At 35.5% G+C, this 25,390-nt stretch overlaps 3 protein-coding genes and 1 pseudogene across 4 annotated transcripts; 3 read left to right on the forward strand and 1 right to left on the reverse strand.

The window, feature by feature from the left end:
* The first annotated feature begins 891 nt into the window (after positions 1-891).
* Positions 892-6,282, forward strand: LOC110812820 (Late embryogenesis abundant (LEA) hydroxyproline-rich glycoprotein family). Its single transcript, XM_088219319.1, has 2 exons — positions 892-1,754; positions 3,245-6,282. Exon 1 carries the CDS (start codon positions 1,040-1,042, stop codon positions 1,751-1,753), a length of 714 nt encoding a protein of 237 aa, XP_088075445.1. The 5' UTR covers positions 892-1,039; the 3' UTR covers position 1,754; positions 3,245-6,282.
* Positions 5,315-6,381, forward strand: LOC110806851 (NDR1/HIN1-like protein 12 pseudogene; annotated as a pseudogene).
* An 873-nt stretch (positions 6,382-7,254) lies between these two features.
* On the reverse strand, positions 7,255-15,946 carry LOC110806855 (protein FAR1-RELATED SEQUENCE 6-like). Of its 2 annotated transcripts, XR_015818937.1 has the most exons (6): positions 15,640-15,946; positions 15,437-15,490; positions 14,618-14,664; positions 13,486-14,045; positions 9,461-9,598; positions 7,838-8,007 (listed from the first exon to the last, which is right to left on the reverse strand). XR_015818937.1 is itself a non-coding variant. In XM_022031822.2 (5 exons), coding segments are annotated over exons 3-5 (741 nt in total). In that variant the 5' UTR covers positions 14,619-14,664; positions 15,437-15,490; positions 15,640-15,942; the 3' UTR covers positions 7,255-7,827. The 2 variants fall into 2 exon arrangements, 1 of the variants encoding a protein (XP_021887514.1); XM_022031822.2 differs by lacking the exon at positions 9,461-9,598 and having other exon boundaries at positions 7,255-8,007; positions 15,640-15,942.
* Positions 15,947-16,290: 344 nt separating this feature from the next.
* E2F1 (E2F transcription factor 1) lies at positions 16,291-25,323 on the forward strand. Its single transcript, XM_088219320.1, has 14 exons — positions 16,291-16,825; positions 20,483-20,672; positions 20,919-20,975; positions 21,081-21,166; positions 21,242-21,330; positions 21,457-21,511; positions 22,080-22,132; positions 22,221-22,271; positions 22,362-22,410; positions 22,538-22,603; positions 23,124-23,200; positions 23,365-23,587; positions 24,541-24,607; positions 24,709-25,323. The coding sequence occupies exons 1-14, from the start codon at positions 16,601-16,603 to the stop codon at positions 24,870-24,872; spliced, it is 1,452 nt and encodes a 483-aa protein (XP_088075446.1). The 5' UTR covers positions 16,291-16,600; the 3' UTR covers positions 24,873-25,323.
* Positions 25,324-25,390: the final 67 nt, after the last annotated feature.

Genomic DNA, 25,390 nt, shown 5'->3' on the forward strand with positions numbered 1-25,390 from the left:
TCTTCTTATCTGGGTTGGTGATAGAGAAGACGACGTTCCAAGTGCCGCCGATGAGTTGGGATTCCGAGGCGGAGAAGGAAGATAGAGTGAGGGAGGTGACATGGAGTTTTATACGATGCGGGATTAAGATTATGATTAATGTTAATATGATTGCCGAGGTCGCGAAGATTGCTACAAAGAGATATATGAGAAGACGACATGATGGTACTGATCTGTTGCTCTCGCCGGAGCTGCTGCTCTCGTCGGAGTTCGGCATCGGCGGATGAATACTCTATTCAAAGAAGAAGAGTTATAATTTCTTGAATAATGTATGTAAGCCTATATATAGGTAATGAGGGTTTAATTGGGTTTGTTTTATTACAAACCATTAAAAAGGAAAAGAAATGTATAATATATATACCGGGAGGATCTTGTTTCCTTTTCCAAAACATTATGGTTTCCTAAAATTAATTGAACGAGAGAAGATTAAAAATATAATTTATTGTTTTGCATGCATATTTAGTTTGGTTTCATAAAATAGTTTAATTAATTTCTTAACTTAAATAAAACTATATAAAAATATATTTTATAAATTTTCAATTGCGCATGCTGACTTTGTTCGCGAAATCAAAAATTTATTTTGGTATGATTCGTATGTTTGTATACAACATATTTATCGGGAAGAGAATAAATATATGAATTGGTCGATAAATGCTGATTTTTTCTTTAAATTGAGTTTCCATCAATATGTTCGGATGTCTGTGATCTCTAATAGCTTTTTACGAATGATGTTATGAGTATCTTTTGATCTCGGGTATGAAAAGTTTTTATATTTGTATCTCTTTGTAAAAAAAAATATATATATATATGTAATATATATATGATTTTATTTATTTATTTTAGTTTGGCTTAGAGGAAGAGTAAAAGAAGAAAGAAGGTGATAATATTTCGTGATTCCTTTCTTCTTATATCTTTCTTGTCTTTATCTTTTTCCTTTCAAGCACGCACAGTAAATTCCTAAACCCCGCTGAAGCTCAGATCAAATCCCTCAAATTCAATCATGCAAAACCCTTCAACACCCGCCACCGGCTACCCTTACCCCGGCCAACCCGCCGGAACCGGGAATGGCTACCCACCTCCGCCGCCGGGAACCACCTACTCTTACTCTTACTATCCTTACAACGCTCCACCGCCTCCCAACCCACGAGCCATCCTCTTCCGTCGTATTCTTCTCTTCCTCATCGCTCTTGGCCTCATTTTCGGCACCATTTTCCTCATTCTAGTCCTTGTTCTCCGCCCTAGTCTCCCAAACTTCTACCTCAACTCACTCTCTCTCTCCAACTTCAACTCTTCCAATAACCGCCTCACTGGAAATTGGGAAGTCCAGTTTCAGGTCACTAATCCTAACAAGAAGATGTCTCTCTCCTATGAGGAAGTCTTTTGCTCCATCTTCTACGACTCCGACTCCCTCGCCCAGACCCGAATCTCTCCCTTCAATCAGGGGACCAAGGACCAGACCGTGCTTAATGCCAGCTTGTCCGTGGTGAATACTTACGTTGACGGGAAGGTGACCGATTCCATCAACAAGGAGAAGGCGCGTGGGAGAGTTGGGTTCGATGTGAGGGTGATGTCCTTGCTTGGGTACAGGTACGGAGGATGGAAGGGGAGGAGGAGGGTGCTTGTTGTTTGGTGTGAAGATGTCATGGTCGGCGTTTCGTCCTCTACTGGTTCGGGGAAGTTGGAGGGTGGAGCGAAACGATGCCGGGTTCGTTAAAGTAAGCGTTAACCTTAGCTGATTTCTTTCTCCTTGTTCATGGATTTCTTCTATATAGAGAGTAAGATGCCATGTATTACCTAAATTTGAAGGGGAAGAAGATGAGTATATGGGACTCTGTAAATGTGGTAGGGTTGTTGATTAATTAGTAGGTAGGTGACTGTATATATATTTCAATGTTCTCTTCTATTGGGTTCCTTTCAAGGAGGAGAAGACTAATTGCTGCAATGTGTTCTGCACGTTTTATTGTTCTTGAGACGCTACGTTGATTTTACATAAAGCTTAATTTGTAGTTTTTGTAGTTTATATTCTCTAATGGAAGTTGGTATAGCTTCTATTCAGTGTTTCATACCTGTTGGGGTTGGACGCTAGATTTTCTTGACGCCATGGATGTTAAGATGTCTTAATTTTTTTTGTCATTCCAGTAGAAAAAATTTCCCAGTTAATAATTATTTTGGCCTTCTTATTGTTTTCATCCTTTGATCTACGGAAGTTGGTATAGTTTAATTTTCTTATTACTTCCCAGTTAATAAATATGTGTGAATTGCTTCTGTTTGAAAAAGCTATTTGAGCTTTTGAGGATTAGCATACGGGGTTGATGTTGACAGTATTTGCCATTGGCAGAGCTGTTGAGAAAATGTTATACCATTTCTTGTCTTTGTTTTCATCTAGTTTCTCCCCCCCAGTTGATTATGCATCCCTACCTAAAACGAAAATCAAGGTTGATAGTACCAATTGTAATCATGAACCTTTGGCCTTTTGCTTTCTGCAATGTACTAGGAGAGCAAGAGTTTCTTGTTATAGATTGATGATAAACGCTGCATTTAGTCGACTATCAGAGTTATTAGCAATATTCTATTTGCAATTTGTATTTTGTAGTCAGTGTAATGCTACTAGCCAAGTTGCAAGGAGAGCTTTTCTGCTTCTGGTTTATGTTAAACCACTGGTCCAACTTTTGTTGGGTTAATTGGAGTCAAACTCTTATCAATTTTTGTACTTAAGGGACTTCATGTCCACATGAGATTTGTTTAATTAGTGGAACTTGTCTGGTTTACAAGTAGATTGATATATAAACAAGGACTTGTTTGGGATTCCTTAGCTGTATTTCTTATACTTGATTTAGCTGCTGATCTTGAGCCATTTGAAGCTTTCCTGATTGTTAGTTGGGTTACAGGGACGGATCCATGATTTTATTTTGTAAAAGACATTTTTTATGATCATATATTTTTTATCAACTTATTTTGTAAAAGATAATTACTTTGTTTGCAATTAGTATTTTATCGAAACAACCCGCCCCAATTCCTCTCTGATTTGAACACACTAGTGATTCAGAGAAACAACTCACTCTTCTATGCTTTTCTGATTTAAATCAGTCCCAGTAGCTGCAAATCTTTAAAACAAAATTAACACCTTCATTTTAATTTTTCCATATACAATATCTGTTTACGTACTCTTCTTAACATCTCTAGACGCCAACAATCTTTGACTCAGATTTCTCCAACCCTCCTCTGTGTTACTCACTCGATCTCCTCTGTAACACTCACGGCCAAATGCCACACAGTTGTTCCACTGTCTACTTCACGCACAACTACCAGATTGTCCATGAAATTCACAACCTCCAGTTGTCGCTTGTAAATAGAAGCAAGGTAACACTTTAATCATCTTTGAGCTCTTAACTTTTTGATATTTGTTTTCTGACTTAGGTTCTTGCAACCCACTAAATATAATCTTTTGTTTCTGTTGATGTGTAGCTTACACGGTTCTGTGTCTGTTAGTATTCTATTGTGATTGCTTATATACCAGATGTTTGATTTTAGTTTATGGTGATACTGGCGTATGGCTATATGGATGTTAATAGACTTTGGGTAAATACTTTTTCTTGTTTGAACTCCGGAAATTGCTTGACACTTCAATGAAATGCTCTCTTTAAAACTTCAGGTTAGATTTTCCTTTGCAATGATAATCTAACAATAGTTGCGTACATCTGTAAGTTTTCGTTTTTTCTTGGAAAGTAAGATTGATATGTCAAGAACAACATATCTGAGAAGTCGAACACAAATGCCTCCCATCACACAAGGGCAAAACCCAAAATTGTAGAGCCCGGAAGAACGTTAAACCAGGTTTTTTGCTTTTTCCTTGAGCCTAATCTAGGAGTTGGGTCCTTTTGCAATGACTTCAATTTTGATACGATATCTTCCTTATCCGAGAGCTGTTTATTAGCTTCTGGTTACTAGAGTGTATTATCCTAATCATTCCTATCTGTTTTTCTTTCTTCTTGTTCGTGTCTGAGTTTAGTATTGCTGATGTTTCATCCATCCATTCTCTTGCCATCCCAAATGATTGAAGATTATGTTTCTGTATCTGAATTTTTTTTGAGGCATTCTTCAGTTACACATCTTTTGTTTTTGACTATATAGGGTTGTGACAAATTTTCTTGCTCTATGTAGAACTTTTACCTTCTGTCTACCATTTAAAAGCTTACATATATGTATATATGGGGCTAAATGCAGCTAAGTTTTAGCAGTTGCATAAATGTGAGTTTAGAGTTTTCAATACTTTATTATTGCTCTAAATCAAAGAGTAACCAATAGTTTCATTCATGTTGGAAGTTTAGAGTTTAGACTTTTGCCAAGTGGAAGACTAATATATACATATATATATTTATATATTTATATTGTTTTCAAGAAAACAAAAGACTACATTTTTGTATTTGGGAAGTTGCATGTATTGCTATATAATGTATTGAAATTTTTGTATCTTCAAGTATTCATTCACAATTCACAAGACAAATGATCAAACATTGTAAAACCATGACATGATGACTCATCTACTTAATTATATTCATGTTTCAATATGGGTCCATAGATAATTCTAATTTAGCTTCAAACCCATATTGTTAAAACATTATATCATATTATTTAAATAATTACATACACACATACATGCATACATACATACATATATATATATATATATATATATGAAAATACTATCATGATAATGTGATTAGTTGGTGATGAATCGTCCATACCACTTTTGATTTGTTGTGGTGGTGAAACGTCCATATCATTTGTGGGTTTTTTTGCTCTTGTTTCAAGTAAACACCAAAAACATCAATCGCTTGCAATTTACATCAACAACAGTCTATTTTATTGCCTTCATTAATCATAAATCAAAGCGTCACCTTCAAGCTATATCCTTTTATGTACATACATATACATACATACGTACACATACACGTCCGTGTATGTATGTATACACGAACATTATAAAGATGATTGAAAGCAACACTGACTCTACTTTCACTTGGGTGTGAAATTCTTTGATCACGAAGTAATTATCAAGTTATACAGATGTTCACTGAGTGGTATTTGAATAACAAAATATAATTATATCAAAACCTCAATGGAGACATTAAGATTTTATGCATCGGGTGGAAAGTGTATACATACATATATATTGTACGTGAATGCACTTCATTTCTGATTACTTGAACTTTAGTGAATAAGGCTTAGTGGGTGAGTGAATTGAAACAAGGTTTTGTAGTTATTTAGATCCTACATGTTATATATACACGTTAGACATATAGACATATATAATTCTCCCACATCGCAAAAAGTAGTCTCTCTGGCCACTCAAATCTCTTGTCTCTGTCTTCTGGGTAGGATTAGAAACAGAGACACTTCCACCACCTCCGCCATGACAGTAAAAGAATGTGGACACTACGAGGAAGACGAAGAATCAAGCCAACTGCGATATAAACGCATCCTCCTCGCTCTACTTTCCATTCTTCTACTCATCGCATTCATCATCTTCCTCGTCTGGATAATCTTACAGCCCAAAAAGCCTCGCTTCGTTCTCCAAGACGCCACTCTTTACGCCTTCAACCTCTCCGTTCCAAACCTCTTAACCTCAAACCTTCAGGTCACTCTCTCTTCCAGAAACCCCAACGACAAGATCGGAATCTACTACGACTCACTTGACATTTACGCCTCTTACCGTAACCAGCAGGTAACTCTAGCGACTCTCCTTCCCACCACTTACCAAGGCCACAAAGATGTCACCGTCTGGTCACCTTACTTGTACGGCAATGGCGTCCCGGTGGCGCCGTACTTGGCTCCGGCTCTGGCTCAGGACTTGAACGCTGGGATTCTGCTCCTTGACATCAGGGTTGATGGACGGGTGAAATGGAAGGTGGGTACCTGGTTTTCAGGTGGGTATAGGTTGCATGTGAATTGTCCTGCGTATATAATGTTTAGTGATCGGAGCGCCGGTGCCGGCGTGCAGGTTGGACCGGCGGTCAAGTTCCAGCTTGTGCAGAGGTGCACTGTTGATGTTTGATCTAATTAAGTCTCTCTGTTTGTTTCTTCTCCTTCTACATAAAACCCTCTGGCTGGCCGGATGTTAAATATAATTTCACTAAATAAGTTCGGTCATACATATATATATATATATAAAAATATAGATATATATGCATTCAGTCTGCATTAGATCATATATAATTATAAAAGTTCCTTCTTGTTCTTCAACGGATCGGATTGCAGTAAGCCAAAATCAGTGACCAGCAACAATGAAACTGGTGGTTTCAGCAAGATTCAAGTATAAGTATTGTAGTTAATTTTCTTGCATCTATAATTTCATGTGATGAATACATTTAATTACTGTTTAAATTGCTAAACACAAACAGTCTACTTTGACTTATCAATTGATGTACATGGTCATAAACAAATTCTAAATGAATATCTATCTAACATTTGAATTTAACAGTAATTAAATGTGTATACATAATATATATATATATATATATATATATATATATACATAGCAGCGGTTCCATGGATAGTTGACGATTGTTCATGCAAGATTAATGAGTAATTTGAAGATTTTATATATTTGGGATGAGTGATAATACCAAGAACCAGTTGTCCCTTACAAGACTAAGCATATATTTTGGGACCCTGTTTCTTGGAATTGCAATGTCCATTAACATATGCATATATATATATATATATATATATATATATATTTGTCAATTGAACAAAACAATGAAATGGGTTAACCAATAAATCAAATCCATAAACCTAATCTCTAAATACAATACAAGATTTCCAAAGAAGGATTGTGTTACCTTTCTTCAACACTAATACATAGCAAGTTTAAATTATCAACTGGGGTAAATGGTTAGTTCTTTTATTTCTTCAACACTAATAAAGTGTATAAAAATATGTTTTACTTCAATAGATATACTAATTGGAAAAACAAATTTAATTACAACAATTGAAAGAATAAAAATCTCACTGAAAAAAAGAACAAAATGTTAGAGACAATTTTTCATAATTAAACCTAAAAATTAGAATATCCATCCTCTGATTTTGTTTTATTTCGAGGTAGGAGAACATGTAATGAGGATGGAGAAAAACAAACACACAGATCATAAGGAAGCACAATTCTGCAATACACAGGGCGCTGTAGTGTATCAAATTAAACGTACCAAAAAGGGCAACCTCAAAAAGGAACAGAAGAATTTGAACCTTTTAAATACTATACAAAATGAGGAATTTCAATCAAATTGTACATATATAACCAATTAGCCAGAAGGAAAGCTTCCAAAAGGATTCTATGAAGAAAGAAGCTTATAAATACAAAAAAAACAAAAAAAAAAAAACGACCTCCTAAAGTATCCTCGTGCCTGCCAAGAATTTCCCAATTGTTGGTTCAGCTCGAAAATGATGAGGAAGAAGGACTGTACATGGACTCCCCTAATATCTCCTAAACCAACCATATGCTCCAAAAAGATGCATCTCTAACAGGGTAACTTTCCACGAATTGCATGGAATGAGACATTTCCAAACCTAGACATTTAGATCAATTGTTTTTCTTCTAAAAAAAAAAAAACGAAAAAAGACTAAAGAATCCTGTCGAAATAAAATAAAAATCTGGATCTGAGTTCTATGCCAAATTGCAAACACTAATCACAATACTGCACCCTTTTATTCACCAGCATTCTCTGTACCAGTTGATCCTGTACTTTGATAAATAAAGAAAATCTATGCTGAAAATTATATACAGCCCTGCTACTCGCTATTTTCTATCTCCCTCACGCTGTCCACTATGTGCTGGATCTTCTTTGAAAGGCTCTCATTATGCTCCTCAATTTGCTCAAATATCAACTCCAAATGTCTTTTGTAGGTTGCAGCTCTCTTTCTCTCAACGGCCAGCTGCTGTGATAACTCCCGTATTTTATCATGTTCATTCTACAAAAGTGACGCAATAGAAAGATAAGACGCAAACTAAAATTGAGCTGAAGTTTCTCTTGAAACATTAATATAAAGGGTATATTTGGAAGAATCTAGATAAAATTCAAGGAATTCATCTAAAATTCTCAGTTCTTAAAATTCTCCTTCGAATAGATTCTAATGATGGATTGTAAGGAATACATTTATGCTTCAAATTCATTTTCGAACTCTACCAATTTTCAATAAATTTTAAAAAATACTGTTTTACTTAAACCTACAATTTATTTGGACATGAATTTGATGTGTTCATGTTAGGACTAAATATAAACTAACAATCTTTTCAAATAAATTCCACAGAAATAATGTGTTTGTTTCAAAAATTCACCGAATGAAATTATTGTGGACACGAACTCTGAGTTCCAACAGTGCAGTAGGATTGTCAAGAATTCAGAGAGGTTGACTACGAAAACACGAAATTCTGAGGGGAGAAAAGCTATAGCTTCTTTTTCAAGATCTGAAGCTACAGCACTAGGTTAAACATAAACGACTAAGAGAACCAAAATCCATCTCTAAACTTAAATAAGATATGAAAGTCTAAATAATAGCATTGATTTCGAGTCCACTAAACTAGCTCGCCAATTGAGAAACACAAACTGTTGCGTTTGTTAGAGGGAAGTGAGCTTGCGTAATGACAAAGAACTCAATCCCTGCAATCCCTCCCCTCCCCCCTCCCCCCTCCCCCCTCCTCCCCCCTCTCCCACCACACAAAAGAAAACGAGGAAGCCGCATTGAACATGTAAAGAAACAAGAGAACAAAAAGCAAAACAAAATAAAAAAATTATGCAGCATGATAAAAATTAAAATGCTAAAATTTATAGGACAACCCAAGGTAATGTGAAACAATGGAATATTTACGATAAAAATACAGCAGACGAAAAATATATATTACTAAAACAATTAGTTCATTGCAATCAACTAAGAACTACCAAAAATCAAATATAAAACATGCTGATATACTAAGCTACCAACCAATTTTCATATAAAGATAAAAGAATGGACTTTGGCAACTCAAGAATACAAAATATCAAAATTTTTTACACACTAAGAATGAGATACGGTTTGGTTTAGTGATACTTGATGTCACAGCATTGGGGCTAAACAAACGATGACTCATGAAAATAACAAATAAATGCACAGAAAATAGTTGCCTTACTCTTCAAATTTTTTCTTTTCTTCTTTCCCTCATAGCTCCTGCCACCCACCCCCCCTTTTTCTATGGTGAAAATTTGGGGAAGCATGATTCGAGTTTCTACCTATCTTGAATTGGTTAAAGCAAGACTATATCTAATATAGAACAATAACTGATTTAGCATAGGATTTAACATCAAACAAAATTTTGCTGATAGAGATGAGTAAAAAAGGGAAGGAGTCCTTTCCATATTTGTGTTAGGGTAGAAGAAAGAATTTTCACTTTTTTGCACGATCTTTAACGTGTAGATATGCGATGGAAAACAATCTCCAACATTTATGCCATTATAGGAACAAAGATGGTCTTCCTCAAGTCTGGTCACCACATCATATGGGATATTGGTATGGCAGACTCCTTCCACTGTAAACATTAATAATTAGGAACCCTTTTTAGAGAAGGAACCATATATAAAAGGCAGCAAATGGGTGCCACCCATTTACAAAACAGGAAAATTTATAAATTTGTCAAAATATCTATAAGATCCCTTAAATTCAAAAATAAGAGGGTCACCCTTAAACAAAAAAACCAATCTGGAACCATAAATCTCTGACTCTGTCAAAAGACAAAACAACACTCTCAAAGGCCCTTCTTTCCCTCTCTTTCCAAATAACTAGCCAATGGATAAAAGATAGGAGTTTTTTTACCTCCTATTAACCAAAGCCAAACCTCATCTGCAATGGACCAGTCCACCTACGGCCATATGAGAAAGAACACAGCCAAAGAAGGTGACTTGGTCTGTCACCCGCCCTCTAGCACAGAGCATCCATTGACCAAAATTTCCTTTTTCCTTAAATTATCAAAGGTATAAACCCTCCCTGGCACCATCTCCCAAGCAAAGAGCACAGTCCTGGATAACACTTTAAGACTCCAACAACTGAAACTGCAATTGTTAAGGGGGTGGTGAGCCTGGCGCATGTAGTAGCATTTCATAGAGAAGGAGCCACTAGCTAGGGCCTAGAAGGAAGATAGTGTGAACTTTTTTTTTTTTTGAGATTTTATATAGAGGTTCAACACCAGTGTAGAAGACAAGGACGAAAACCAAACTGGGAGGAGTATTTCAAATGAAGCCTTTCTCAAAGATCTTTTTCAGAAAAGAATAAGAGAAATAATATGAACAAGTTATCAGGTAGTGGCACCTTTGTACAAAATGATTGGAATTTTCCAAAGAACACAAGATGTTTATAATGGTTCCTATATCCTCCTTGCAAACAAGAGATTAAGAGACTATTGCATCAGGGCTTTTAGGGTTTGAAATCTACAATACAAATGAACCAGGCATTTCAGAGCAAGTGGATTTGGCTGTTTACAGAAGAAAATAGAATTCTTTGGTGGAGAGTTATTGAGACAAAGTTTGGTACGTTGGATAGAGGTTAGTATTCCAGGGTGTTGACAAGACCACCTGGGATGGTGCTATGGAAAAAAATGCATAGAAACGGATAAATGGGAGAGAACCAGCTTCTGGACGGACCCTTCACTTGGAGAGGGTGCACTTAGAGACAAGTTTCCTCAGATCTTTGCTATTGCATAGCGTAAGGATATTTCAGTCAATGAATCATATAGAGATTTTTTAGGAGGAAGGGAATGGCACATGGAGGTATTGAGAAATCTTAATCATTGGGAAATTAATGAATATGAAGCTCTAGCTCACTGTCTTCTGTATCTCTGAATGAGGATTATGATCAACTGCTTTGGACCCTAAATTCAGCAGGGACATCCACGATTGAGTCTGTTGTAACTATTTGGCCAAGAATGATACATTAGAGAACAAGTTTCCTTTCTGGCAAATCTGGGAAGTGAATGCTCCAACTAGAGTTGCTTTCTTCACTTGGGTAGCAGTGTGTGGATGTATTCTTACCATTGACAAATTGATGAGAAGGGGACAGATTTAGGTGAACTGTTACTTTCTATGTGACCATATATTATTTTGGTGTCCTTTTTGTATATAATTTATGAATTATGACATACGGGTTTTTGGGGATTAGCTAGAACTGGTTGGTCATGTAAGGAATGAGATATGGGCATGAAAGTGTATTAGAGATCGAAAAAAACAGTTGGGTCTCATTCCCCCTGCAATCTTTTGGATGGTCTGAAAATAAAGAAATAAGAGAGTTTTTGAAGGGGTGAGAGAATTTCGATAGGAGTAGAGTTAAATAGTTTCAGATCCTGAGTTTTTTGTTTACAAGTCATCCTTTATACTCTACTGAGGATTTAGGAGACCTTGTCGATATCCTGATTGATAAGTAAATATTTTTTGTACCTGAATTGACACTCCCTTGGTGCCTGTACTTTTTATTTAAAAAAAAAAAAGAGTTCATATTCAAGCTTCTTCATTCTACATCAGAACGTCCTTTTATAAGCCAATATTGTAGTGCATAAACCACACAACACTAGGACAAAAGAGATTCGTGCAATGATCTTATGCCAAATCCTCCCACCTCCCTAGTGAAGAATTATAAAGTCGCAAGCCACTAGGTGGAATCTCCTACACTTTAGAAAATCTCTCCATAAGAAACAGAACTGGGGATTCTCTAGCCTTTTCATAGCCTTGTATGGACAGAGAAGGAAGGAGAGAAAGCTGATTGGACTACTCGAGAGAATGTTTTGTATAAGGGGTAAGCTTACCTCCCTTAGACAAACAATTCCCTTTCCCGTGAGCCAACCGTTTTTCCGACCTTATGAATGATATGATTCAACACTTTGAGGTCCATGAACTTCACTTCACAGGGCAAACTGAGGTAAGTGAGGCCAAGAGAATAAATTTGCGCCCCAATATTCCAGCCAAAGCATCAACCTCGACTCCAACCCCAAGGCAACCATCTTGGTCTTATCCAAGTTAATTCTAAACCGCAGGACAACCTCAAAGCACATCAAATGCTCTTGAAAGCTATGCTGGACAATCTTATTGAGGGATTGGGTGCGGAAAGAGATGATCTAGGCGTGATAGGAGAAACTATTTTATTAGTTGTTCATGAGATTGTATCATTTTGCACACCTAAGAGAGAGTTCTAATATCTCTCATTTCGACAGCTATTATTTTATTGGTCCAGGTTAAAAACAGAATAGGAGGGATTTTAATGACATTATCTCTTCTTTAACTCGAATTTGAGGTCATTGGTTCCAGATATATAAAGTATTTTGTTTAAGGGCCTATTTTCAGCAATGAAGAAAATTCAGGGAATCGCATAAATATTTTTATTTCACTTGGTAGATTGTAAAGCTTCACTCGTATGGGTGGCACCTTTTTTTTTGAAATAAAAAGTATGTACTATATATTATCAAGGTACCATAAAACCAGGGGTACCTCAATTGGCTTCTTATTTATATGATTATTATAGTTTGCTGGAAAATGACCCAAACATCTTTGTTGGTGTTCTTCAGACAGAAACATATGGATAACCCCCTCTTTCCTTGGAATTAACTAGTTTGTGACCCAATTTTATGAAGCAGGAATAATCAGCATGTCAAGCTTTTAAGCTACTAAAGAGCAGGGAAAAATCATGCCTTGTTCCTTTCTTGAGTGATTTTCCCAAAAAAAGAAAAAGAAAGTTATGGCAGCTTGAAGCTCCTTAGGCTAAAGTTTAAGATAAGATAGCTTCACAAGTTGATTTTTGGGTTACCACATTGTTATGCTCCTGCTACCAGTAAATAATAAGAACTAGGCGGCCATTCTTGTGGAAAAGGTATTTTCAATTCTTGATCATGAAAATGTTAAGTTTAGAACTATGTGGCAGTCTTATTACTCTTACCAAGGGTTTTGCTGTAGTAAAAAGATACCAACTACAACTCACAAATTGTTAAAAGCCATATAAGTTCAATCCAAACAAAGAGAATAGAAAATCTAAAAAATATCAACTGCCTAGCACGTCGAAAGTTTAATTCTTTTCTTCAGTCTCTAGAATATACTTGCTCCTAAACTTGAATCAATAAACTAATAAGCCTGCTCTTTCTTTTCAATGAGTTACCTTCCAGTAAATCTTGAGCTCATTCCACCTAAAGAAAGATGGATGCTTATGACTACCTAACATCAATTTAAAAACCATTCCACTCTCGACTTAAATCAGTCCTAACGTCTGGATTAAAAAAAGAAGATATTTTGCATACAGTTCCATTTACTTACTAAATCTTCGTAACTCATCAAGTTATCAATCAAATCTTCTCTATTTTTCTAAAAGATGGACAATTATATATTAGGACACTCGAGTAAATAAAAGTAACAAATTTTAAATAACAAAAGAGCAAGAACTGACCGGATACTGATCATAAATGCAATCTCTTCGTCCCTTTCCAGGTGTTAGGGGATGGGTATGCTCCTTCACAAACTTCGTGACAACCCATTTGCCCGAACTTACTTTTCTTACCAAAATCATTGCCCTACAGCCAACCCTTGTCTCCGCTCTTTGTCTGACGATCTTTTCACGCTTGTCAGGCATTCTGTAACCTTCTTTGTTACAAACAAGTGCCCGGCCAATAGCAGATCCATCACGCCTAGATCGAGATAGTTTACTTACACGGATAATGAACCCCACCTGTGTGGCATATGCATTGTAAAATGCATGGGCAGCTACCTCAGATTCAAATTCCTGTCCCACATATGGTTCATCTGCCGGAACCACTGATACAGCTGGCATTGCCTGGGGGATAGACCCCTGTGAAGAATCTTGATCCAACTTAAAATCTTCATCCTGTTGAAATGTCACTTGAAGAGAATTTCCACCTGTTAGATTATCATCACCCACTCTATTACTCTCAATCTCGATTGTATTTTTGATGATCTCCCCATTGATATCACTTTCAATCCCAAACTCCACTGCAATAGGGAGGACAAGAATAAAAAAAAAAAAAATCAGTAATTTTTCGTTTGCATATCAACACGATAACCATAAAAAACGAAACAAATATAATTATCAGCCATTCCATGATTGCTCGAAGGAACAATAGTGAAAGGTATAAAACAGGTCATGCTAGTGTTCATATATTCCATTATGGATGCTTTATAGGAAAATAAAAATGATAAAAGAAAAACAGAAGAGAGGGGGAAAGCTCAACTGACTGGAGAAGCTTTCATGTTCATAAAATTTTGAGTTTAAACCAGTAGCTACTAGCAAGAAAAGCACGTTCTTATCTTATCACTTCCTTATCTGTTCCCTTTCCTTCTTTACATGAATATTCCCATTTACTTCTCCTTTTCCAGTGTTTCATTAGACATACGGAGGTTAAATGCAAAATTCCCCAAATCACAATCATAAGGGTGCCTTCTAGCTAGCAGCTAGATAAAAAAATAATAGTATAATGAAAATGAAAATCCTAAAAGATGTCGCCAGTTACTTCCTGACAATAAAAATGTATACATGCAGTAAATAAGATATCAGTTACACTTACTCAGTCAAATTGGAAGGCTCCCAGCTTAACCTTAATTCTTCTGGGCGCTACAAAAAGGACAAAAAGTAGAAAGAAAATAAATTTTTGTGCTCGTTTAGAATCTAATTTCCATATTGAAACAAAAATTATAAATAGAAAAACAAACAAAACAAAAGAAAATAAAAGCAGCATTAGAATAACTTCAGTAAAATAATGTTTATCGATGATGAAAAAAAGGGAAAATATTAATCCCATGTAAACCTACACTCATCCCTCACGTTTAAGTACTGTCACACCTCCTTAACAGCTTGGGATATTAATTTTGAAGCAAGTAACTAAGAGTTAATTCGTCACACGCTTCTTAAACACCGAATGTTGTTTTTTTCTTTTTTTTTGTTTTTGCAACGCCACCTAACAGTAACAAGTGATGCACGAAGGAGACGCAGCTGGTAATAGGGATAGCAACATTACAGACTTAAAAATTGTCTGATAAAGTGAGCTTCATCTTAAATCACTGATTATCCCTTAATTCCTTCCCACCATCCTCAATAAAAGTAAAAAATCAATCTCATCTTTTGGTAAATCAGATAAATTTCCAACCAATCTTGGCAACACAGTATCACTTTTAGAAGAATTTCATCAACTAATGGCACCACGTTTTCCGATTCCGAGATCAATAAATGATCACCTTAGCCTACTTGAACCTAGCTTTCAATAATTTTCTTTTTCATCATTACTTTCTCATTTACTAGTAAGCCAGAGGGATGATTAAGAAGCACACAACAGACAATTATCTTAATACCGAAGCCCCATAACCTTTATGGATAAAGCGTATATCACCTTATCAGAAAAGTAAACCGCGTCGCTGCAAAGAGAATTCCGAGGTCAAAGCTTCTGCAAAGAAAAAATAAAAAAATTCATTACTCAAATCCTCGCAGCAGAAATTTTTTTTTATTTCTCTGTTCAAAAAAATAAATATCAATTGCTTTGTGAGTGTACCAAAGAAATTGCAAACACAGAGAGGAGAAAATACAGGAACTTACTTTCATTTGGAGGTTGGAGATATTTACTTTCAGAAATAAGCGTCAGTAAAAACGATAGCGACGAGCACACGAGGGAGAAGGAATTGAGATAATCGTCAGGTATCTGCCACGGTTATCCTCTGCGCAACAGATGGATTCTGAATGTGAAACATGTAATGAGGATTGAGACAGAGAGGTGGGCAGTGCCGTAAGGAATTCGTTCTTGAGAGAGGGAGGAAGAGGGAAGAAGAACGACGAACTGCTAGGGCATCCGACCACCAACAAGCCCTCTCTGTTTCCGCCTGGTTTTTGTATCTCAAAAAGGATTACTGAAAATTTTAAAAAATAAAAAATAAAAAAAAATATATTAAAATTTTTATATTAAAAATAATAATTTTAAATTAAATTGTAAATTACGAAAATTCTAATAAATTTATAAGAAAGACATTAAAAATATTTATTATTAATTTTAAATTATTATAAAAAAATCTACATATGTATTTTTTAATTAAAAATAAAAATATATCTACTAGTAAATTTATTTATTTATTTATTAAATTTATGATTTTAATTTTTTTTATGATTGGAAGGCATCTTTTTTCTTTAATTAATTAATTAATTTATTTATTTATTTAATTATTCATAAGTGCTTCCCTCCACACCTGTATCCGAACTAAATTCCCTCCTTTCCTTCTTCTTTCCCTCGTTTTCTGCTCGCTTCCTCTCTCTTTTTTCTCCCGCTTTTTTTCCTTCCAACCAAACACCAGATCTGCCTGCAATCCTCTTCCCAAATCCCCATTTTCTGCAATCACTTACTCTTCCCTGCATCTTGACCCCCTCTTCATCTATTAATACACGCTAAAAAAGAGAAAAAAGAGAAAAAAAAAATTAAAACCCCAGAATCTCAAAAGCTTTTTCTCCCCCCTTCAGAAATTTTAATTTCACTTTTTTTGGTCGTTAAATCTGGGTTGGGATTCGTTTGATGTCAGGTTCGCAAGCACCGAACCAGCACACCATGCAGCCGCAGACGCAGACGCAATCGCAGTCGCAGTCGCAGTCGCAGTCGCAGCCGCCTTTGAAACGGCAGCTTCCTTTTTCGTCTATGAAGCCGCCATTTTCGGTACCCGCTGATTATCACCGCTTCTCTTCAGCAGGGACTCGCCGAGCTACTGATCAGGAACCGGAAGCCGTCGTGGTTAAATCCCCAGTAGGTTTTTCGCTTTTACTATATCTGTTTCTGGATTTAATTATGTTTTTTCTTTGGGTTTTCCTTTGTTGTTAACTTTCCTTTTTCTGTTATTTCATTTGTATTCTTTCAATTGGAAATGTGATTTGCTGGTCTGTTACTGGAGAATTATGTGGAGATCTGAGTGGTCCTTTACCGGGATGTGTTGTTCAGATTTGGGTTTGATGAGCTTGGTGATTGGAAATGGCTTTTGGGGGGTTCAATTCTCAGGAAATTAAGATACTGGGTGGTGATTTCATGTGATTGGACTGGCGCTTTCATTTATCTTCAAATTCAAATTTTCAGCTGATTTTGGTCATTTTGAGTCATCCAGGGACTATATGTTTCGGGACGTTATTTTATCCTCGCTGCGTACTGTACTTGATTAATTTGGTGGAGTTCTTTTTTGTTGAAAAGTCAAGGATTTGAATTTAGTGATTATTTACTTCTTTTTCAGTGTATCACTGAAACTGTATTCAAGAGAATTGGGTATTGAACATGACGGGGGTTATGTAAGAGTATTGATTTCATCATGAAGCAGTAATTTATGTATCCCTTTTGCGGAAATATGTATTTTTGACTTAAATTTTGTTTTCTCCTGCTGTTTACATAAGAGTGGACTGCCTGAAGTTTTATTTACAAAGTTTTCAGTCGGGCAGTCCTTCTGTTATTTGGAAACAAATGGTTAAACTAGAGCTTTGAATCGTAACTTGTGTCACTTTATAAGCTCTCTCTAGCACATAACAAAAAGTAGATTTTCCCATCTGAAAGCTGGAAGTAAGCTAAATTTCTGAAACTAATTTTGTGGACAGATTGTAAGGAATAAAGTTAGATCTTTAACAATGGTTATATGAGACCTTAAAAACACCCTCAAGTTATGGCTTTTTATGGAAAATGGTGAGAAATTTGGAATGATAGGAAAGGTTTCCGAGGTTACAACTTCCCTTAACTTGTTTTTCCAAGCATAATGTCTGGCTATCAAATTGAATAAACTGGAATCTGGAGAAAGAAAATTAAAAGCTTTGACATTAAAACTTTTTTTTCATTGAGGTTCACACTAGGTGAGTTTATAGCATGTTCCAACTTTTAAGCATTTTAATGTCATCCATACCACATACAGTTATGCGAGTGCTTGTACAACAACATCAATCTTCCACCAGGGTTGCTGTTATAAGATGTTTGTTCTGTATAGCTAGAATACATTTATTCTTTCAAATTATCCAATGGTTTTACAGTGTGACATCATGTGTTGGGTTCTCTGTTGCTCCATTCACTAAAGTAACTGCTGATGAAAAAAAATATCCTGCCACCTTGTTTCGTCATCTATATTTGCATATGATGATCATCATGATTTTGTCATGTTTATGTCAACGTGTCAAATTAATGTCCGAATAGTTGTTGGATGAGTGGTATCTGCTTCTAGCAGTGATTAAAAAGTTTTAAGAAGTGAAGATAGACTTGTGTATGGCAGGTGAAGGATGTATTCCTTTTTATCAGTTGTTAAATATGACAAGTAGGATTTGCAACCTGGGAAGATTGTAAAGCACTAACCAAGTGTAGTGATGGAAATGAGGAGATTTCTAGTTATGTTGTACCAAAAGGAGTATGACAAAGACTACTGGTCAGCCAGTAGGCAGCACTGATTGAGGATAAGTTGGGAGAGTGTATCTTGGATGACTTGGCCATGAATAATGAAGACTAGAAATGTGCTGGATTTGAGAAGTGATTTAATGAGGTAGATAAATGGAGGTAAAAACCTGATGTAAGATTCAAGGAAGCCAGAAAGATATTTTTTCGAAAAATCTATTGAGTTTATTGCTTTAGCATGTGGATAACTAGAGGAAAGTGGCTCAAGTTTCAAACTCTTTTTTTTTGGCTACTCATAATGAGTCATAACTGAGACTTACAACCTGGACCTCTTAATAAGGCCAGAGATACACCAGCATTTGTTTTTTAGGCGTCTCTCGAGCATTAAACTTATATGTGCTTTTTGGTCACTCATGTGAACTTGATTGCTTTCCAAAGCCTTTACTTAACCTCATGAGAATTTTCCCTTTTTTTTATCAGAAAACTTGTATTTGATGCTATAGATGTGCTGTGAGATGTTTGTTTTCTCTTATATCTTATCATTCTGGGTCTTGACATATTTGCTTTTGTTGATGGGGTATAGCGACATATTACACATTGAGATGAATTTGTCACATGCTAAGACTGTTTTATGATAGTGATGCTTTCAGCTGGTACTTTCTGCCCATTGGAGAGAGGAAATTTGAATAAGAAATTTACTATATAGGAGGGAATCCAGATGCTTTCAGCTGGTACTTTCTGCCCATTGGAGAGGAAATTTGAATAAGAAATTTACTATATAGGAAGGAATCCACATGCACACACTTACGTGCCTTTTTCTTTTTAAATAAAAAAGTAAGGTATATATATTAACAAAGTACCAAAACGGGGGTATCGCGCATGTACAAAAGATTTATAAACGTGTTACATTTCAATAATATTCCCAAAATCCACATCATTAATAATGTCACACACTTACATGCCTCTTGCAAGTATTTCTATTCGTTCAAGGTAAAATTATTTAAGCCTCCCAAGTCTTAAATAATATAACATCCAGGTACAATGTTGATAAAAAAGTATGTTTAGTTTTTGTAGAGTTAAGTTGTGATAACCTCAAGAGGTAATTCTATGGTAAAATGCCCTTAGATTGTGCTGTGGTATGTTTTGGTTGGAAAGAGTTCAACTAATCAAGGGTAACAGTATGGAATAGTTGTTTTGGTAAAATGCCCTTAGACAATGGGTTGTTGTTTGAATTTTTGAGGTTATGGTGTCTCTTATGCATGATAGAATAGTTGGGCCTGATTCATAATGAGTTTACGTATCTTGAACTAAACTATTTGTGTCTTTCTTATTTCAACATTTGACCTTTTAATTTTAGCTTTGAAAGGTTTATGTGTCCCCATGGTGGAATCTATGTGTCATTGGAACTTAACGAGAATGGATTTCTGCTATTAGTTATGCTTTAGATTTTCACTTTTTTTTTTTTTAGTGTCATGTTGAAACTAAGACTACTGATCTGGATGTTAGGGAAGAAAGTTACTACGGAAATGGCTAAATGAAATGAAAAACAAAATAGCAGTTACTATTTGATACTATTTGGTTAACTTAGTCTGTTTTAGACATTGGTATTTACCGTCATATGACAATTATTTTTCAGAGTTCTGATTGGAGCATGTATGGGTCTGCATTATAAAATTTTAGGACCTACTTCGCAATCTTGAGTCTTGAACCAGTTAAGATTGTATAGTGCACTCAAGAATGACGATATCCTTTTTCAGGGCTTTGCTAATATTTAACTTTTTTAACATTTATTACACTAACTATTGGTACTTTTAAGTTTTCACTTAAGATGATATTAATCCCGTCACCCTGGACTTCAATTAAGTAGATTGCACAACATTTTTTTTTCTCAGATTCTGTGGTTCCATTCTCTATTATATTAAAATGCTCATGTATTTTTAGGCACCTCATCTTTTCTGGAGATTTATCTCCCATGCCTTCTGTTTTCTTGTCTTCTCAAAATTGTTTGCATTTATTTTTAACCATGATCTGGGAAAATTTATGGTGTTTTAGCCGTTAAAGCGGAAGAGTGATGCAGTCAACCGTGAAGCTGAGTCTAGCGAGTGGACTGGTCCTGGATACACTGAAGTTGTTAATAGTTCCCTTCAGACACCTGCATCAGGAAAAGGAGGAAAGGCAGAAAAAACATCAAGGTTAACTAAGTCCAATAAATCAGGATCCCAAACTCCTGTCTCAAATTTGGGTGAGTATTAACATTTGAAATTTGTTCCATATATGGAAAAGAGAATAGACATTTGAATGGTAGTTATTAATGTTTTTGTAGTTTTTCTATGTATCTCAGTCAAGTTTGTAAAAGTACCCCAAGATGGTGATTATTGCTGGAATAAATTTCCTCATATATTCCTCTTTCCAGCATGCTCCTGTTACATTAGGAGGAAAGAAGAATGTAACATACTTATAACTGATGCGATTTATGTAAAATTGGCAGGTTCTCCTGGCAATAATCTTACCCCGGCTGGTCCTTGTCGTTATGACAGCTCACTAGGTAATTGTTTGCATAAACATGCTCCAAAAAGAAGAATTTTAGGTTTTTTTCTCAGAACGGAGAATATATTCTGATAGTAACAATATTCCACCAATCCTTATTCAGGGCTCTTGACGAAGAAGTTCATCAATTTGATTCAACAAGCAGAAGATGGCATTCTTGATCTAAATAAAGCCGCGGACACTCTAGAGGTTACTCTTTTGGCATTCCATCAACTCATTTCTTTGTTGAGAAGTTCTATACTTGAAGAATTTCCACTGCCACAGGTGCAAAAGAGGCGGATATATGACATCACAAATGTCTTAGAAGGAATTGGTCTGATAGAAAAGAAGCTCAAGAACAGAATTCAGTGGAAGTATGGGATGTTAATCCAGTTCTCTCAGCAATTTCTGCTGTTAACATATACATATATAGATAGATATTCATCTGCTTTTATTCTTCAATCCATCGTTTGAAAGTTTTGCAATCTTAATGTGATTAGAGGACTTGATGTCTCAAGGGCAGGGGATGCTGATGAAAGTGTTGCTAGTTTACAGGTAATGGAAGACATAATGCTTCTTAACATGTGCTGTTGAATGGTTCAGGCAAAATCACTGAATAGTTTCTGAATTGTTTTACCAGTGGATGTGTGGCTGATTTTTAGGTTGGATGTTCTTGTTTATGTTTTTCCTTTTAGTTGGCAACAGAATACATCTCTTTGATTATTCGATCCAAATTGTGTATGTAAAAGAAAATTGTCTGTGAGAATGTAGCATTAATTTCATGAAGTTCCCGTTGTTAGGTTTATTTGGTCCTTATCTTCTTTGATTGACCCTGATTTTCTTTGACTGTCCATTCTTGGCCCTGTAATACTCATGATTCTGTCTGAAAACCAGAAGAAGGGCCAAAAGAATTTTTGAAGTTCAACTCAAATAAATGGGGGAGCTAGGAAGTGGCTTATTTTCTTTTCCCTCTTGGGTTCTTATAGTTGAATTGTAGTTCGATGAATATAATATTTAACAAAATAATTGTGATTGCATTTAGTTAGCTACAGAGATTTCATGTTTTTCATTTTACTCTGGAAGGTAATAGAATCAGCAATGTTAATTATTTATACATGTGCAGGCAGAAGTGGAAAACCTGACCATTGAGGAGAGGAAATTAGATGAGCAAATAAGGTTATGTATTTGGAATTCTGCTATTGCAGTTTTATCACATCGCTTTTGAAACCTTTCAAATTGTGCTGAGGCATCTAAATTGTTACAGAGAAATGCAAGAAAGATTGAGGGATTTGAGCGAAGATGAAAATAATCAGAAGTAATTTCTCCTCCTTTTAGTTGCTGGAGTATCATATGCTTTCATCTACCTAACTTGACTTTCTTATCTATTTTCTTCATGTCCCTATAGGTGGCTTTTTGTCACAGAAGAGGACATCAAGAGCTTACCTTGTTTCCAGGTCGATTTCTTCTTTGCCATTCTGGTTTTGTGCTTTTATCTTGGATGCTTTATGGTTTCTGTACCATACTACGTTTTTAATATTTTCCATGTTGCTGTAGATTAACTTTGTGTCGTTGCTTCTTTAGAATGAAACCTTAATTGCTATCAAAGCTCCACATGGAACCACTCTTGAAGTGCCAGATCCTGATGAGGTAATTATGAGGACATGTTAAATGAAGAAAAAATTCTGTCATGTTAGGTATCTGTTTCTAAACATTTTTTTTGAAGAAGTCACGTTGTGTTAGATATCTTTCTACACAGTTTTTTCGTATCTATCTTATGTATAATAAAAAGCTCCATGTTTGGTTAGAGTTTTTTGAATGTGTTCAGAAGCAAATTTGAGATAATAGGCTCTTTCGTTGAACCATTTTCTAATATTTCTAATCATCACTGCTAATATAGAAAGTTCCAGAGAATGAGAAAGGACTTCTAAAGATGGATAATAAGTGTTCCTTTGTTAAATTTGATAATCATTTATGATAAGTGGTAAAAAGAGGAAGTGTAAGGTCAGCAGTTAATCTAATTTAATGAAGAAGTCAATGTTCTTTTGAGAATAGAAAAGAGAGCCGAGAAAATAGAGATGTTTTGGGAACAGAATTAGCAACAAATTCAAACTGTTCGCTTGATGTTTCTGTGTGCAAATTTGTCATTTTTGTCTATCTTTTGCGCCAGGCTGTTGACTATCCTCAGAGAAGGTATAGGATTGTTCTGAGGAGTACAATGGGCCCTATAGATGTTTACCTTGTCAGGTATCGTTGTCTTCTGTTGCTTACAAGATTATTAATTCTGCTAGCAGCTAAGCTCTTGCTAAGAAGATCATACCCTGGGGGTGATGGCACAAATGATGACTGCAGTTACAATTGAAATCAAATTGTTTACTGATATATCTTTCTTTCGTTCATTTAATTAATAGTCAATTCGAAGAGAAATTTGAGGAAATACATGGTGTTGAGGCACCTCCAGATGTTCCATCAAGTTCAGGCTTTCATGAAAACACAGCAACAGCTATTATGACAGATGACAGTAGAGAGAAGCTTGAAATGGAGGGACAGGATATGCATCAGACATTCTCAGATGTCAACTCGTCACAGGACTTTGTTAGTGGGATCATGAAAATTGTTCCTTCCGAGATTGATGTAAGTCTAGTTTCTACACTATATAATCTGCTTATCACAAAAATATAAACACCTTTATCTTTGGTAGATCTGCCAGGTAAATTACAATATTTAATAGAACTACTTTTGTTTTGTTTTATTTATCTTTCTGAAATTTAAGATGGCCATAAAAGATTTTCGGAAGTACTTCATTGGTAGCTTTAACCAGGGATGCTTTAGAAAATAGTTAATGCAGTCATAATAAAACTTTTAGAGGTTGTCTTGGTTGGTTTATCTTTTTCGGTGCTTTAAGCTCCAATGAATTTCGATCTAGAAAACTTTAGAACACTTGGCTGTCAAACGCTCAGTGCAATTAAAACTTATAAAGTAATAAGAAGGGTAAAAATTACAAAAAAAAGAAAAATTTATTGATCTTTTAGTTAAAAAGTTGGAATGAATTATTCAAGCATATTGGAGGATATGTGAAGACTTGGAAAATGGGCTCTTTTACTTATTATTTAAAGCCGTAAGGAAAAAAAAAGTTGGTCTCATCAGCTCTCTTTTTTTCTATATATTTTCTACTAAACCCAGTAACTTGTAGTCATTTTGGTGTAACCAAAAATACTCTATAGCTTTTTCCTTTTTTTCTTTTTTTCAAGTCATTTGACTAATAAGAAAACTCATTCCAAACCACACTAACTTTTTTGCTCTTTTGAAATAAAAATTAATCTACACTGTTTGGAAGAAATCAATTTCACTACTTGTGGAATTTGTTTGTAAATCAATATTCGCCCAAGTGCAGTGATTCAAATGAATTTAACAAATTTTTTAAAATATAATGATTACTTTTAAACATCAACATTCAGTTGTGAATGAATTCCTTGTTAAATTCACTTGCAGTTCTTCATTTTTCTCCAAACAAACCCTTGCTAAAGTTTTTCTTGGCTAGTCCATGTAATACTGATTTTGAGTTTATATTCCTTGATCTTTTGCAGAGTGATTCAGACTACTGGCTTTTATCAGATGCTGGTGTTAGCATCACAGACATGTGGCGAACGGAACGTATCCTTCCTAATACATATGATACTACCCTTTGTAATTTAAGTTCCTCTTCCTAATACTTTTTAGCAGTAAAAACAGAATTCCCTGACTCTCAACTATAGCTGGGGTTGAGTGGAACGACTTTGATGTTCTAGGTGAAGACTATGCCATCACGAACATGAATGCAAATGTAACGCAGCCCCAAACACCACCGCTGCCGCCGCCACCACAAAATCCCCCGAATCCCAGCGAAATGCCTTCTACTGCTAATTCTACTGGGACCTAAGCATGAATCAGTGCGGCCAAGCAAAGATTGATATGCCTGTTTCTATTTGAGGGCTGAGGATGGGCAGCTGTTGCCCCTTTACTCCCATTGATATGCTGCAGAGGGTCATTGGGGATCTTTTGAAATGGGGGAAAGTGAAGGTAAAGGAGATACCCTTCTCTGTTGATTGTACAGTTAGAAAGTAATATAGGCGAACCGTGTAATGTTTGTAGCAAATAAAAGTAGTCTGTATGTAGAAGTCCATATCCCTGTACATTATTCCATTTCTTGTTGCCTTATTGTATTAGATCTGAAAAAGAGATCCGTTAAGGCTGACTTGCAGGTAATGATGGGAGCATGTAGACATTTATGTGAAAAAGAGAGGCAAATTGAGTATATGAGATGTGTCTCCAAGATGGCATGTTTTTTTAAATGTCTGAAAAGTGTATAAATGGTACAATTGTTTTGTAAAGTCTTTAGCTTTGATCTAAAGATTATTTTATTTTTTTTGGATAAATTTTACCCACATCTACAAATAT

The sequence above is a fragment of the Carica papaya genome, chromosome 5, assembly GCF_054855325.1.
Source record: "Carica papaya isolate Zhongbai chromosome 5, ASM5485532v1, whole genome shotgun sequence".
Lineage (NCBI taxonomy): Eukaryota > Viridiplantae > Streptophyta > Magnoliopsida > Brassicales > Caricaceae > Carica > Carica papaya.

Coding starts and splice junctions, on each gene's coding strand:
- LOC110812820 (XM_088219319.1), top strand. CDS start 1,040: ATGCAAAACCCTTCAACACCCGCCACCGGCTACCCTTACCCCGGCCAA.
- LOC110806855 (XM_022031822.2), bottom strand. Junction 8,008..13,485: donor GCATTTATGATCAGTATCCG/GTCAGTTCTTGC, acceptor TCACTTTTGTAG/AATGAACATGATAAAATACG.
- E2F1 (XM_088219320.1), top strand. CDS start 16,601: ATGTCAGGTTCGCAAGCACCGAACCAGCACACCATGCAGCCGCAGACG. Junction 16,826..20,482: donor CCGTCGTGGTTAAATCCCCA/GTAGGTTTTTCG, acceptor ATGGTGTTTTAG/CCGTTAAAGCGGAAGAGTGA. Junction 21,167..21,241: donor AAGCCGCGGACACTCTAGAG/GTTACTCTTTTG, acceptor CCACTGCCACAG/GTGCAAAAGAGGCGGATATA.